This window comes from Bos taurus, chromosome 8, assembly GCF_002263795.3.
Source record: "Bos taurus isolate L1 Dominette 01449 registration number 42190680 breed Hereford chromosome 8, ARS-UCD2.0, whole genome shotgun sequence".
Classification (NCBI taxonomy): Eukaryota; Metazoa; Chordata; class Mammalia; order Artiodactyla; family Bovidae; genus Bos; species Bos taurus.
This window is the reverse complement of record NC_037335.1, coordinates 75,637,183-75,653,453: the sequence shown is the minus strand read 5'-3', so window position 1 is coordinate 75,653,453 and position 16,271 is coordinate 75,637,183. Positions and strand designations below refer to the sequence as shown.

At 46.3% G+C, this 16,271-nt stretch overlaps 2 protein-coding genes across 12 annotated transcripts in view; one reads left to right on the top strand and one right to left on the bottom strand.

Annotated features, from left to right (window-relative positions):
- Window positions 1-2,234, top strand: part of KIF24 (kinesin family member 24) — a 72,962-nt gene extending 70,728 nt beyond the window's left edge. For 4 of the 5 annotated variants that reach the window (NM_001193229.2, XM_005210321.5, XM_024995677.2 and 1 more), the window contains 2 exons: window positions 89-182; window positions 932-1,652. In NM_001193229.2, the coding sequence (NP_001180158.2) occupies window positions 89-182; window positions 932-1,072 (235 nt within the window). In that variant the 3' untranslated portion in view covers window positions 1,073-1,652. Of the gene's footprint in view, window positions 1-88; window positions 183-931 lie in introns of all 5 variants that reach the window. The other variant, XM_059889055.1, reaches the window with a different exon arrangement.
- Window positions 2,235-3,051: 817 nt separating this feature from the next.
- UBAP1 (ubiquitin associated protein 1) overlaps window positions 3,052-16,271 on the bottom strand; it is a 69,967-nt gene continuing 56,747 nt past the window's right edge. For all 7 annotated transcript variants that reach the window (XM_059889092.1, XM_024995715.2, XM_059889090.1 and 4 more), the window contains 4 exon segments: window positions 12,810-13,733; window positions 5,526-5,708; window positions 4,721-4,822; window positions 3,052-4,193 (listed from right to left, as the gene is read on the bottom strand). In XM_059889092.1, coding sequence (XP_059745075.1) covers window positions 4,053-4,193; window positions 4,721-4,822; window positions 5,526-5,708; window positions 12,810-13,733 — 1,350 coding nt within the window. In that variant the 3' untranslated portion in view covers window positions 3,052-4,052.

The window sequence follows — 16,271 nt, the reverse complement described above, 5'->3', positions numbered from 1 at the left end:
TCCTGGCCTAGAAATGAGGCTCAGTTCCAGAAAGCTGCCCATGAGAGATGGGAGGCCCAAGGCTCACAGCATCCCCTCTGCTTCCCAGGCAGGTGGTCATCCAAGCACACCAGGAACAGCTGGATGAAATGGCTGAGTTGGGCTTCAAGGAGGAGACCCTGATGAGCCAGCTGGCTCCTACTGTAAGTGGTCTTGGCTGGAGCCTCCAGGGCTCTTGGGACTTAGCCTGCAGCTAGTTTGACATTATTTAGTCACTAAGTCATGTCTGACTCTTTGGCAGCCCCATGGACTGTTGCCTACCAGGCTCCTCTGTCCATGGAATTCTCCAGGTAAGAATACTGGAGTTAAGTTGCCATTTCCTTCTCCAGGGGATCGTCCCGACCCAGGGACTGAACCCACGTCTCCTGAATTGGCAGGCCTGTTCTTTACCACGGAGCCACCAGGGAAGTCCAGCTAGTTAGATAGTCATCCCTGTTTCCTGCAGTGTGTTCAGAAAGGCTCTGCTGCCACACTGTAGCTTTGTGGAGGCTTTGAGCCTTCTCTTGCCACTCCTCTGAGCTGGCTTGAGGGGCGCAAGGACAGGTGGGAGATGGTGTGACACTCCGCATTCCCAGGTCAGTGTTTCCAGCCTCTCTCCTTGCCATTCTGCCTTCCTAGTGGCTTGTTGGAGGCCCCTCCCTGTGATCGTAACAGTGACTTGCCTTATGCAGACCAGAGGTACTTCTACAAAAACACCCTTTTGCCCTGCAGATACCTCTCTCTGTAGAGAAGTGGGCCCACCCTATGCCATGGTGACTATCCTTCAGGTTTTCCAACTGGAGGAAGGGCCTGGGCTCTGAAATCCTCCTGCAAGAGAAGGGATTAGAAAAGCAGATATGACAGAGGGCCAGTAACAGCAGAAGCTCCGTTTGACCTTTGTTTCCTTTCTCAGGATTTTGAAGGTTTTGTGATCCAGCTAGATGAAATCATGGTTCTGAAGTCCAAGTGCATCCAGAGTCTGAGGAGCCAGCTACAGCTATACCTGGCCTGCCACAAGCCAGCTGCAGGCCCCAAGAGGACAGCGGTGTCCTAGAGTGGAGTTGGTACGGGGTGGCTGGGCTCTCAAGAGCTGGAGGGGCCTCCACCAGGTCCCCCTGCAGATCTCGGCACCCACTCCCTTGTCCCACCCATGCTGGTCTCTCCCTCACCGCTCATGGCCTGGGCTGGGTCCCAGCTCCTCTCTCAGAGCGAGCATCTGTCCAGTTCCAAGCACAGGGGCTTCTGCCGGGAAGGACAGATGAGCCTGAACAACTTCTAATAGGTCTCTCCCTTTTCTTTGGGGTTGAAGATTTGCATTACTGACCCTTTGTGGAAACACAGTTGGGGCTAATAACCCTGTAGATGTTTCTGAATTTGGGGGTCTGAGGATGGGGGGGCCGGGCTGGTCAGCGGTAACTTATAGATTGGAGGTCGCAAGCTAGGGGAGAGAACATGCTGAGCCTAGAGGTTTTACCAGCCGGATTCTGTGCCTTCCTCCAGGACTACTTGGTCAAAAACTATAAACGCTGGTGCTAGTGGGTGGGGGCTGGGTGAGATCTGCCCCACCAGCCCTCGGGAGGTTAGCTTCTGAAAATGTAAAATGAATAAACCGTAACTCAATGTCTTTAACAGGAGCAGATGTTGGACAGGTCTTTTGCTTCCAGTTCCCCTCCCTCCCTGCAACCCAGTATTTAGACGGAAGAGGGCGCTCGCACCACTGCATTCTTTTCCAATCTCTGCCTTTTGCTTAGACCATCTGCCTGCATCATATTCCTAAGTGCTGTGAGTCCTCACTCACCGCACTCCCCGACAGAATAGCTGAATGGCTGGAGTATCTCAGGCAAGTCCATCTCCTAGCCTCACCTTTATCCAGGGTCGCCCTGGCCATCTGCTCGCCCTTTCAGTGGCCTGTGTTCAGTGCCTTGGCAGTAAGTGCTCTGGCCAATGAGACTCGAAAGCAGTTTTACACACATACATGCACCCCTTCATGTGAGTTGTTTGCTGTGTATCTTTTTAGCAGAAAGAAGCTTAAGAAATACCAGGTACCCATACAATTTGGAAGTGTCACACACAAAAAGACTGGCTTCCCTTCTTCCTGTGACCTTGACCTCTCCCTCAACTTCCTAACACTTATTAATTTATGAAACTGTTTTTCTCAGCGCAGTTTTGTTTTGTGTGTCCATTGGATTACAAACTTTATTAAAAAATACAAAACATGAAAAAAAAAAAGAAATACCAGGTAGTCAATCACTTACCAAGGCCACCTTGGATCCAGTTGAGATTCACATGTCAAAGCCTTGGCCCTGACACCCATTTTCATATGAAATTTTGACCTCTTGTAGAAGTTAAAGGATAACTTCTACAAATTTTAAAAGAAGGGTTTAATTAATTTTAAAGGCCAGAAGACAGGCTAACTGGCTTTCTGAGACAATGGCCATGCCTCATCTGACCACCAGAGGGCGGCCTCTTTCCAGCTTACTGCTTCCCAGCCCAAAGGTTCTGTATCCTCACATCATCACTACAAAAATTAGAGACCCATCCAAGCCAAGAGCACAGGGAGGACTGTGGGAGAGAGAGTATTACAACTAAGGACAAGAAGCTGGGATAAATCTAGTGCCATTGAATACAACAGCACCACTGAGAGCTAGTGAAGCAGTCTGAATCCCCGTCCTACCTGTGCAACACATAAATATGCCTGATGCTGCTCACACGACAAGGGCCTTATTCCACACTTCTGAGTGTCTCCCCCAAAGGCCCAGCCTGTCTCACTTCCACAGTCAGTCTTGCAGGAAGGCACATGTCTATGTCCTTAACCCAGAGACCGAGCTAGGTCAGGTTTAAACAGACCCTTGTATCTAGGCCTGCCTTTGCAAACCAAAAACCTGGGTTCCACAGGCCTAAGAATTGGAAGAAAGGAGTGAAATGACACAAAATGGTTAGCTTCTGTTCCATCCCCAGCAAATCCGCTTACCACTCACTAACCTCCACCCTGCAGCGAAACATTCCTTGGCAATAAATCATCACAACAGGATATACCTTTTAGATTTTTATTAGTAGTTCTCTCTGAAGAATCAAAATAGTTAGCAAATTACTTTAGATTCATCAAGACTGTATATCCTTTGTATTTAGATCTTTAATGATGTACAACATAATACAAAACAAACCAAAGAGACTGATTTCTATGACTAGGTGTTATTCGTTGTGTCGTCCTAGAGCAGGGGCCGGAGGGAGAGGCTGTTCTCCAGGGAGAACTGAGGTGGAGTTAGTGCTGGGGGACTAAATCATGGCCTGCTTTTTCCCTGCTTGATGTGCTGGGAAGGGACAAATGATTCCTTAAACTGACGACTGCTTCCTAGAGTTGGGGGCTCTAAAATCCTGGGTAGCAGAAGATTGTAGTCCAAACCAGGCCAAAAGAAACAGGCTGGGGCAGGGAAGTGTGGTAACTGCCTGGCAGAAAAGGCAAACTCAGGGCCCCAAGGGGTAAAGGGCATTCTCTGCACCTCAGAGACACTGCAGAACCAGTGTCACACTAAGTGACATTGTTAAAAGGGGAAAAAACAAAACCCTGGAAGAACCTTTCAATTGCACTCAACTTGGATTAGAGGTCAGCCCACTCTTGCGGACGAGGGAACATCTAGCCCCGAAGCAGCACTGAGTCTGGCCCCACCACCTCCTCCTCCCCAGCTCCTTCTGGCAGCTGGGCCAGGTTTCGGCTGAAGCCATACAAATCCCAAAAAGACCAGAGAAGTCAATCTGGAGGGCCAAGGCGGGAAGGACACTTCTCAGGATACAAATACTTTTAATATGGAAGGAGCCAGGACAGTTCTGGGGGCATGTGCATGCCCAAATCTTACCCACTTTCTCCCCAGCTCAGGACCTAGGCTTGTAGAGACTTGGCAAGCACAGTCTCCACACCTGACCTTCCACCCCCAAAAGAAAATCCGGAAGTGTGCCCCTTCTCCTTCCCCACAGGTGGGCTCCTCAGGGCCTCCTGCAGGGGTGGTTCTGTGGCAGGGCGGTGGCAGGGCCTCATCTCAGCTGGCTCCCGCCCGAGCCATGAGGTCTTCCAGAGCACTGTCCTGGTCGTTGTTGTGTAATAGCAGAGCTTCCTTAATATCTTTCAGTTCAAAGCCCATTTCCTTAAATTTGCTCATTAACTGAAGAAATTCCATCATCTAAAGAGAAGTAAGAGAATACAGATTCAAGAAAGGGTTCTGGCCACATAGTACAGCTGAGCGGCAAAATACACGCCTAAGGGGCTGCTCGGGAGGGCATCCTTGCCGGAGCCTCTCAGGTCCCTGAGCAAGCAGAGGAGGGCCATGGAGGAAGACAGGTTGATGCCACAGCCAGGACCCAAATCTTACCGACCTTCATTCAGGTCCCACCATCCACATCCATGCTCCCACCTAGAAGCTCCAGCCTAGGCAAAATGACTAGCCATCTCCCCCATCATCCGAAAGTATGGCTTTTGCCCAAGTCATTTTTTTCCATCCCTTCCCTGGGATCTTTGACGGTCTTCAACCTGATACTTCCATGTGAGCCAAACATCCACATGCCTGTCTGGACACGGGAGATTCTTGCTCCAACTAGTTCTGCCTACAGTCAACGGGAGGGATGAAGGCTGTGGAACAGGAGTGCCCCCAAGACAGACTGCTTTGTCCCTTCTTTCCAGAGGGTTCCCATGAAGCATGGAGGCGCCTACCTTTTCCTCTGAACACTGCTGCATTTCCAGAGCCTCTTCCACCAAAAGAGGGTCGAAGCCCTTCTCACAGAGCTGTCCATGTGCAAAGAGATAGTCGAGAATCTAAGAAAACAAAGAGTTTAGCACCTACTACCACTGTTTTCTGTGCTTCCCAAAAGTCTTACACAGATCAACACGTCTGCTCCCCACCTTGACTGTTACATCCTGGATAGGACTTGACTTTGTACCTTGAACTGTGTCCAACACAGCAGGACCTCAGTGACTATTTGCTGACAGACACACCCTTCTAAATATGCATTGACAGTCTTCAAAAGAGTTCCTGTCACAGCTGACTCACATCTCCCAACTGACGTCAACCCCATAGCCTGGGCAGGATATTCTCCTAAGAAACCACCCAAGTCAGAAAGTGCCCCCAAGGCTTAGGGCTCCAGTACCCTAGATTAGAACTGCCTGGGTGCTTCTGACAGGATAGACATTTGTGGAAGAAGACATCTAACCATACCTCAAGCCTATTCTGCCACTGCCTCAGGAGAAGCAGAGAAGGGGGTAACTGGATAGGGTAGTCCTCAACTCCAGGACTCCCAAGTCTGTCCCTCAGCCCAGGTCCCAAAGCAGCCCCCAAAACACAAGCGCTGCTGGAAACCCCCAACAAAGCCCCCCCTGAGTCCTGCCCGCCCTCCCTAATCACAGGAAAAGACAATGGTGCTGTGAGTGAGGGACTCTAGGACAGAGGCAGGACACTTCCAGCTCCCGAGATCGGGGACCTCTCCCCTGCCCCTGGCCCTGTGGCTGGCTAACCACTCACCTGCTCGATATTCTCTCCTTTCTTCTTCATGGCTCTCAAGACACACTCGTATGAGTAGCCCATGTTGACCACTGTCTCCACACAGTGCCGCTCACTGGGGGACAGCGCCTGCAGTTCAGAGTGAGCCTGGGGACAGCTGGGAGTGTTGGGCACTTGTGACACGGAGAAATTAGGAGGTGTGACCTAGTGGGAAAGAAACAAAGGATTAAGGCAAGAAGACAGACCCAGGCCCCAGAAGACAAGTCACCGAAGTGGCCCAATCCAGGGGTTTATCAATCCTGACCTAATCAAACCTCCAGTCAAGTAACCTGCCTGCAAGAAAGGGTCAGATTTCTGGCCAGACGTCCTGAGGAAGAACAAAGAGGGGTACGGGAGCTCCAGCTGAGGGACAGAAAAGTTGGGAAGACACCTGCAAGTGTGGCTGTCCTCTGACCTCATCCCGCCTTGCAGAGTGAGGAAGCTCCATGAAAGCACATGCCCTTTCCTGCCCAAATCCCCTGGGTTTGCAGTGGAGAACGAAGTTCTGAAAAGCGCCTTTGGTAGCACCTTGCTGGCTGCTATGACTTCTCTCCAGGGCTCCATTATCCCTTTCCTAAACTGCCGTAACTGAGTACTAGAGGGATCATTAATCTCAAACCCCCTCACTCCGGAATTGACTGTCCCAGTAACCATGTCCATCACGTCCCAGTGTCGTCGTCACATCTATCACTGGGCTGGGTAGACGGCCAGCTCAGGGCTCCCATGCTCTGAGGGCACTGCCCTTCTGCCCCACACCGTGTACTGTGCTTTGATTCCCTGCAACAGCTACTGTCCTTCAAAAGCAAGGCTGAAGACTACCACCCCTCCAGGCTGTACCCTCAAGGACTGGAACATGGTCCCAGGCCCAGCCTCTACTGCACTGGCTATAGGCGGCCTACTCCTACCACCGGCCCCCAGCCTGACTGGACAGACTCCCAGACTTAAACCCTACCACCACTTCTGATAATAATCAGCCCCAAGGCAAAAAGGCAGCTCACTCCCAGACTGAAGGACAGAACCACCTTGGGAAAAGCTCTCTGACAACTTGGCTCATCTCCCAAGAACCAGGAAAAATCATCCAAGAAAATTTTATTTAACCCTCTCCTTTTTTGGGGGGGTGGGGGAGAGAAAGAGAGGAGGAAAGAAGCCTGCTTATCCTAGAAGCATGTTCAAAATTCTATAGCTATAACCAGATACTCTCCTCCAAGTCAGCTGGGGGAAGCCAAGAAGCCTCAAAGCCTGCAGTGTCTGCTGAACCCTCTCACCAGAGCACACTCCAGGCAGTACAGTCCTGGGGCTCAGTCATCAGGTTACAAGAGTCACGACAGGGCATGGGAACTGGAGCACACCAGTCTGGCCACTTTGCAGGCCCCAAGACTCTGTCTTTTTAGGGGCAGGCTCTGCCTGGGCCTGAAAATACCAATAGCCAAACAGCATCTTGTTCGTATTGCTGGCACAGTACTTCTCACACAAGAAGGAGCTCTCAGACGTTAGGTACAATGTCACTTGCAGTTCTGAATGCTGGAAGCCTGGCTCTGAGCTTGAAACTTACACAGCCCTGATATGCGTGTCTGTGTGCTCAGTGGCTCAGTCATAATCAACTCTCTGTGACCCAAGGACTGTAGCTCGCCAGGCTTCTCTGTCCTCAGAATTTTCCACAACGGGTTGCCATTTTCTCCTCTAAGGGATCTTCTCAACCCAGGGATTGAACCTGCATCTCCTGCGTCTCCTGCACTGGCAGGCGAATTCTTTACCACTGAGCCAGCTAGAAAAGCCTGGGCCCTGATACATTGATTCTACCTTCCAAAATCTACTAAAATGATAATAAAACTGTATTAACCTTAGAAAAAGAAGGCATAACAGAGGACAATGTATTTCAATGAAATTTTAGAAGGTGGAGTGCTAACGGAGGCAGAATAACTGGCAGAAACAGTGAAGTTAAAGTGGGAGATGGAGAGTCAGTCCAGCAGGAGACCCCTGAGAAGGTTTCAGCGTGTGGAAGCACCAGGTACTGTTGGGGTAAGGCTAAGTACGAAGGCAGTGATAGCAGAAAACCCTCAGGCAGACCTTCCCCAACCCACCTTCTGCAGAGATCCAAGGTTTACTCTAGAAAATCGGAATCAATACCAAAAAGGACTGAGGACACCAGGCACAGCATATGGCAGAATGAGGTATAAGAACCAAAACGGGATTGAGTAAGCCTCTTTCAGTATCCTCACTTTCTTCAGCCTTCAAGCAGAATTCTTAGATAAACTTTAATAGCCCCCAAGATCTTCATATGTTGATGTTTTACAGAGCTCCCTTCAAAGCCCTGGTGGCTCAGACAGTAAAGCGTCTGCCTGAGGGACAGGCAGAGGGAGATTCGGGTTCGATCCCTGGGTCAGGAAGATCCCCTGGAGAAGGAAATGGCGGCCCACTCTAGTACTCTGGCCTGGAAAATCCCATGGATGGAGGAGGCTGGTAGGCTACAGTCCGTGGGGTCGCAAAGAGTCGGTAACAACTGAGCGACCTCACTTTGACTTTCTTCAAAGCCTTCTCTGGTGGCTCAGATGGTAAAATCTGCCTGCAATGCAGGAGACCCACGTTCAATCCCTGGATCGGGAAGATCCCCTGGAGAAGGGAATGGCAACCCAGTCCAGTATTCTTGCCTGGAGAATTCCATGGACCGAGGAGCCATGGAAGTCAGGCTACAGTCCATGGAGTCACAAAGAATCAGACACAACTGAGTAACTTTCACTTCAAAGCCAACTAACTAGTCAGTCTTAACAACCAGCAGGCGCACCCCAACATACATATTCCCCCCATTTTGACTGTTTTTCTTTTAGTGATTCACTCTTAAAAGTGAACAGAAAGCCAAAGCCAAGGACATAAGACCAAACCAGAAGAGAGAAAAGACAAAGCACTTGGAAATTTAAAATAAAGCTTTTATTTAAAAGATTATGAGATTTTTAAAAAATGGTATGATAGTCAAGGATACGTTTCAGATAGTAAAACATAAAGTCAAGAGAGAAAAGAGATAGCAAATTAGAAAAACAGCCAAGGAGGTCCAACATCCAGCTTATAGGAAGAACAGAGAAAACAGAAAAGTATAACACCAAAAACAAACCACAACAACCAGATTTTGAAAACTGAGCTGAGCCTTTGCTTGAAAGGATCCAGGAGGGTCAAGCACAATAAGTGAAGATGAGCACAATAAGTGACATTTACACTGGTAAATGTCAAATCTCCAGAAATGAAAAAAGGATCCCTAAAGCTTTGGGAGTAGGGGAAGAAATCCGAATGGCACAGTACTGCTAGAAATCAGAGGTGCTTGTACTTCAATTTGAGAGCTTTCTGTTTTTAATTTTTATTTATTTATGGCTGCATGGGGTTTTCACTGCTGTGTGTGCACTTTTCTCTAGTTGCATCAAGCTGGGGCTACCCTCTAGCTGTGGTGCACAGGCTTCCATGACGGTGGCTTCTGGTGTTGCGGAGCACGGCTCTAGGTGCGCAGGCTTCAGGAGTTGCAGCTCCCGGGCTCCAGAGCACAGCTTTGGCACCCGGGCTTAGCTGCTCCAAGGCATGTGGAATCTTCCCAACCAGGGACTGAACTCATGTCCCCCTGTTGGCAGGCAAATTCTTAACCAGTGGACCACCAGGAAGTCCCTGGAAGTTTTTTTTTTGTTTTTAAGGGAGTAACGTCTTAAAAATTTTTTAAGAAAAATGATCTTCAACTAAGAAATCTAAATTGAGCCAAACTATTATTCACACACGAGGATAAAATTTAGACATTTTTGGATATTCAAGGATTCAAAAACAATAGGTTAACCAACAAAATTGAATGTATTTGAATGAGAAAATTATCACTAGGTCTTTTGACACTCTTGGAGCATTTGGACAGAACTAGCAACAGGCATAAAGAAATTATACAATTTTTAATGGGGCAGTTAAACTATAAGAAATAAAAGCTACCAAGAAAATCCTCATCACCACCACAGTATACCATCCCAATCATAATATTAACTAACATTAACTGAACCAAAACTTGTGATATAAATATGATGAAAGATACAAGAAGGTGGAGCAAAGCCTACTATAAGGGCTAAATCCTCAACTTACTGTAACAGGAAGTATAAACTTGTCTAAAATTAATAAATTTAGAAAATGCAATGTAAGCATCCAATTTAAAAATAGAGATAAATCCCAGTATAAACAGTTTGAAGAGTTAAAAGTACCTGACTATGGGAAGCAAAACGAATCAGGGAGAAGTGAGGCAGGAAACTACTCTTTTTCAATACAAGCCTTTTAAATGCTACTTGGTTTCATTAAAATATTCTTGTATTACTTTGATAAAAATAAATTCATTTTTTATTTTTTAAAATGTTTCAGTTCTTCTTTGTGTCTTTCTTTTTCAAAGCTTTCTATTTTTTTCCTATTTTGTTTTTTGGCTGTGCCATGTGACTTGTGGGATCTTAGTCCTGTCCAGGAATGGAACCCAGGGCCATGGCAATGGAAGTGCCAATTCCTAACCACTGGACCGCAAGGGAAGCCTCTCCTTTTTTTAATCTAGAGATGGAGAGTGACTCTCTAAGTATTAAAACAATGGCAACATGAGAAATGATCAACAGATTCAAGCACCAAAAAGCTAAGAGATTATATATTATCAGAAATCATTTGAAATACAATTTAAGAGTGCACTGGCACTTCTCGTATCCTTCCTGGCTACAGGAAGTAAACTGAGAACTCAAGTACAAGGAAGAAGGCAAATGTTTCACTGAAGTTTACCTGACAGAGTGGAGAATATACAGCCATACCTAGAGAAAGAGAACCCGATGGCAGATGAGCCTAACCTGTGAGCAGAGCAAGGCCTCTGGCGGGGCTGAGCCACAGCGGGGCAGAGACACTGATGAGGGCTAGAGCAGGCAGCTCTGTGCTGCACAGAGTAAGGGCGCATCACAGGACTGTTCCTCTCAAGATAACCCCTGGAGTTCTCAACTGCTAACATTAGTTTATACAAACAATGACACATGAAAATCTGAAAAATGAGACCCGAACCCTGGGCCTGAAATAGATGACAAGAACTAAATTCTGGAAATTCCCTGGGAGTTCCCATGTGAAGGATGTATACGGGCCAGCTGACAACCATCACCCCCTACCTCCAGTCACTGTCTTGAAGAGAAGTGCTTCTCTCACCAGGAAAGGTTCCAACTAGCGGCTTCAAAGACTCACTAAGATAGAAAGCCATCCTAGAACAAAGCCTAGGATGGAACTAGGCTTTGCTCCCTAGGAGTAAGGACCTCGGCTTCCTTAAAAGATCACCACAACTCCAAGTCTGTTTAAAGCTGCCCCCATAGGGCAGCAAATCCCCAGACCGGGATGAAGCAGGGACCCTACTACCCTAAAATGGATGGGCCCAAAACAAACTGCACAATCAGATGTGTCAAAGAATGATGAGTGTTCTGGTTTGAGAAATACCTTCTGTAATTAGTTCACCGGCTTTGGTCTCTCAATGGTTCACTTTAACACTCTTAAGTTAGATGGGGGTGAGGGTGGGAGATGGTGGTGGCTAAGGATCCCTAACCTTCTGGAGTGTTTTTAATTTCTCTAAAGCATGCAATGAATTAGGGAGCAGAGAGGAGTATCCTGCTGACTAGAGCCCAACCACAAACCAGGGCGAATTAGGATAAGGCCCATGCTAAGAGATGTTACAGGCTTCACTGGGGACTTCAACAGTAAAGAATCCACCTGCCAATGCAGAAGATATCCCTGGGTCAGGAAGATCCCCTGGAGAAGGAAATAGCAATCCACTCCAGTATTCTTGCCTGGGAAATCCCATGGACTTGAGGAGCCTGGTGAGCTACAGTCCTTGGGGTCGCAAAGAGGTAGACATGACTGAGCGACTAAACAAAAACAAGAGATGTTTATGCACTCTACTGAGTTTTCTGGGCCAAGGTCCATGGACATTTACAGGCAGCAGTAAGCTCTCTGACAATGGAAGCACTCACACAGAAACAATCACTTATCAAGAACGTTACCGCTGGGAACCTGCACTCTTTCTAAGGCAGGCCAAAGCTCATCTTTTCTACCAGCTAAGAGCAGGCTGATTATGGTTTCAGAGATATCCGACCAATATAATCAGGCTCCTTTTTGACTCTAAATACCGCCTTGATATGCTGTTATTTAAAAATCTGAACTGGTATAACAAAATCTTGGACTTCTATGATTTCTATTCTATAATACAATAACGTATTATTCTGTGCTGCTGCAACAACCACATAAAGTAACCTCCCTGTATATGCAACTTCTCTGTGTGACCAAATCAGATTTCCTTCAAGATGATACAGTTCAGCTCAGTCGCTGAGTCGTGTCCAACTCTTTGCGACCCCATGGACTGTAGCACGCCAGGCCTCCCTGTCCATCAGCAACACCCAGAGCTTGCTCAAACTCATGTCCATTGAGTCGGTGATGCCATCCAACCATCTCATCCTCTGTTGTTCCCCTCTCCTCCTGCCTTCAATCTTTCCCAGTATCAGGATCCTTTCCAATGAGTCAGTTCTTCGCATCAGGTGGCCAAACTCAAGATGACACAAGTTACAATTTTTCTATCAATCCACCCTTCAACACTAAATCTGTTCCAATCTTCCCCTCTCCCTCCCTTTGGAGAAAATTACATAATTCTTAGTAGTAAGCCAAAAAAGAAGGAAAAAAGTAATTGCAGTATTAAAATCCACAGGTTTAAAAATGGCAAATTTCAACCTTTGGCTCAAACTTTCCCAGTTACTAAAGTACCACCTAGTTTAAAGAAACATAACCCCAAATCAGTCAAACACATAGGAGCCAACTTTAGGGCAGAATGAGATGGGAGGAGGGAGGAGAGGGAAGTAGGGAGAAGATAAAATAAGGAGTACCAAGTAAGTGTTAAAAAAAAAAGTTAATAGGAAAAAGTAAAAAGGCACAAAGAGAGCAAACCTTTAAAAAATGCAAACACAAGACACGGCAGCATGGAAAACAGGCGGGAAAACATCATTCACATGCTACACATTATCTTTTTGAAGAAAAAGATTAAAAAGATACAGGGAGGAAAAAATCATTACCAGGTTAAGTGCAAAGCTAATAATCCTTGTCCTCAGAAAAATAACCAGAACTACATGTACTTAATGTAATCAAGGTCAATTTGGTCATGCCCCATCCGTCCCTAATCTTGAAAAGAAGAATGTGAGGGTGGCAACTGCTAGGCAGGATTTAGAAATTTGTGGAGTTTTAATACAGGGCGTTTAAAAGGCTTACCGTGGGACGTGTATTTGGAGGTGCTGATTCTTCTGTGCACACAGACAAGACAGACAGGGAAGGCGTCTGGGGAGGGGTCAGGGTTGGCACCTCTGTGCCACTGTCCAAGTTCAAAGCTGAAAGCCCAAGGGTAGGATGCCCATTGAGCTCACTGGCACTGCTTTGGGTGGAAGGCTTTAGGAAATTCCAGAACGTGCCACTGCGGAGGCAGGATGTGCTATGGAAAGTGCTTGCCATCTTGGGTGTCTTCTGACTGCTGTCATCAGAGTCAAGTTTGGGGAAGGACAAGGACTTGATATTGCTCACTGCAGGAATGGGGGGGAGGGACACTTTGGAAGACAGCGACATCTTTTCACAGTTGCCCAGCTGTGGTAAGGTTACAAAGCCATTGGGTTTGTGAAGAGGCTTGAAATCTAGGGTGGCCCGCTCCAGGGAGGCCAGGACCTCCTCCTCCTGTAGCACAGACCCAGAGCCGCCTCGAGGCAAGTTACTGTCCAATAACTGGGCCATGATGGGTCCACTGGTTCCCACCAGAATGTTTCTCAGCTCTTCCTTCTCATCAATAGTTTTTAACTCCAGATTATCAAACGGATCTTCTTCACACTCGAAGTCAGCAGGGTTGAAGTCTGCCTTTGTGTGGGGCGGGCTGAGAACTTTCTGTTTCGTGGCACTGCTGCTGACCCGAGTGGGGGTGAGGATGCTGTTGTGCTGTAAGCTGGCAAGGATGGGGTTAATAGGAGGTGGCATGGCGGCTGCACCGTGAGTCTTGGAGAAGCTCATCTTGCTGTCACCCTCTGGGCCACTCTTGGAATTCACTGTAGCTTCTGCTTCCTCAGCCTTCCGCTCTGCTTCCCACTGGGCTTCTTGGATCTTCTTAATATCCTCAGCCCACTCAATGGTTTTCTTTTCCAAGGAGAAGTCATACTGCAAAAATATATCAGAGAAAGGTGTGAACCCAGGTGGCCATCCCTCCCCCACTGAATTCATTTCTTTCTCACCCTGGCACGAAGGAACTGGACGAGGCAGCATTTAAGATGTATGGGAGGATCCCGCCTCAGGAAAACTAAGACTTTCTAAGCTTGTAAGATTTAATCCGACTTTGCTCCCTGGTTACATATAGAAATTAATGAGAAAGAGCTCCCACCATCTCTAATCATATACCCAGGTCATATGTACCTTGCTGCTTCCTTTGCTTCTCTCCCCTCAGGCCATTTCCCTTCCTAGACTTCTTCACTGGTGGCTCAGGCAGAACTCAACCACCTCCTCTTATGAGGCTTTCCCGATGGCCCATTCCTTCCTCTGAACTCTTACATAGTATCTGTCTCTACCATTTGATGCTGAGCACATGTGACCATATGAAATCTTTCTCTAAAACATCTGCCCAACACTATCACAAGCCTCTTGTGGGCAGCAACTGGGCTTTAGACCCTCTTAAGATCTCTGTTATCTAACACAATGTCCTTTGTGCTCAATATAACAACTGGCCCTAGTATTTAAGAAGCACTTACAAGGTGCCATGCATGATTCTAAACACTTTTTAGGTATTAGCTCTCTAGATTTTCTCAACATTACAACGGCTATGCTCAAGTTCATGACGCTGCTAAATGATAGAGCCTGGATCTGAACCCAGGCAGTATGACAATATATTCTATGCTCTAAAACACTACCAAATTACAATGAACAGATTGTACTCTAACTGTAGGAAAAGTGCTTATTAAGAAATCTAGACATATTCAAATTAAGATTTTTACAGTGCAAACTCAACAAAAACAAACCACCTCATAAAAATATGGCCAGAGGATCTGAGTAGAATCTTCCAAAGAAGCCATACAGATGGTCAGAGGCACATGAAAAGATGTTCAACATCACTAATTATTAGAGAAATGCAAATCAAAACCACAATAAGGTATCACCTCACGCCCATTAAAATGCCTGTTATCAAAAAGGCAAGAAATAACAAGTGTTGGAGAGAACGTGGAGTAAAGGGAATCTTCATACATATTGTTGGTGGGAGTAAATTGGCACAGCCACTGTGGAAAACAGTATGGAAACTTCTCAAAAGAATTACCAAATAATCCAGCAATTCCAAGAAGACACAAAGACCAATTCAAAAAGATAAAGGCACTCCTGTGTTCATCACTATTCACAGTACCAAGATACAGATACAATCTACATGCCCATCAGTGGATGAATGGATAAAGAAGATGTGGGGGAGGGGTGTGTGTTTATGTACGTACATATGTGTGTGCAATACACACACACACAACACAAACAATATGAAATTTAAAAAAGAAAGATGAAATTTTGTCATCTGCAACATGGACAGACCTTGATGGCATTATACTAAGTGAAGTAAGTCAGAAGGTGAAAGATATATACTTCATGAGTCCACATGTATATACACACAAGCATACAAAACAAAAAAAGAACACAGAGAGAAAACAGATTAGTTATGAGCCGAGGGACAAAAATTGAGTACAGAAGGTCAACAGTGTAGTGAGAGATGGAAACTAAATTCTGGAGGTAAGGATGCTGCAGTGTATACCCAAGTCAAAACAAAATGCTGTATACATGAAACTTCCACAAAGTTATAAATCAATGTTACCTCAATTTTCTACAAAAAGATTTTACAGTGTAAACTGAACAAAAATTCACTTCAAGGTTCCTTAATAGCTTTAAGCATTGTTCAGTCACTAAGTCATGTCTGACTCTTTGCAATCCCATGGACTTCAGTACACCAGGTTTCCCTGTCCTTCACTATCTTCAGAATTTGGTCAAATTTATGTTTGTAGAGTCAGTGACACCATCAAACCATGTCCTCCTCCGTCACCCTCTTCTCCTCCTGCCTTCAATCTTTCTCTCCCAGCATGAGGGTCTTTTCCAAAGAGTCGGCTCTTTGCAGCAGGTGGCCAAAGTACTGGCGCTTCAGCTTCAGCCATCAGTTCTTCCAATGAACATTCAGGGTGGATTGCCTTTAGGATTGACTGGTTTGATCTCTCTGCTGTCCAGGGTACTCTCAAGAGTTTCAGTGCTACAATTCAAAAGCATCAATTCTTCAGCATCAGTTCTTCAGCACTCAGCCTTCTTTATGGTCCAACTCTCACATCCGTACCTGACTTGGAAAAACTATAGCTTTGACTGTATAGACCTTTGTCAGCAAAGTGATGTCTCTGCCTTTTCATATGCAGTCTACATGGGTCATAGCTTTTCTTCTAAGGAGCGTCTTTTAATTTCATGGCTGCAGTCACTGTCCACAGTGATTTTAGAGCCCAAGAAAATAAAATCATCACTGTTTCCACTTGCAGCTTCAAGTATCAAGTATAGATCAATTTATAAAATTTTCATTTGTATACTTGGAAAAAATTACCTATTATATTATACAAAATTCACCTAAACAGGAGTAAAAACCTCTGGTGTTCACCTAAGGCATCAAACAGTGTGTCTGGAGACACAATAAGAGTA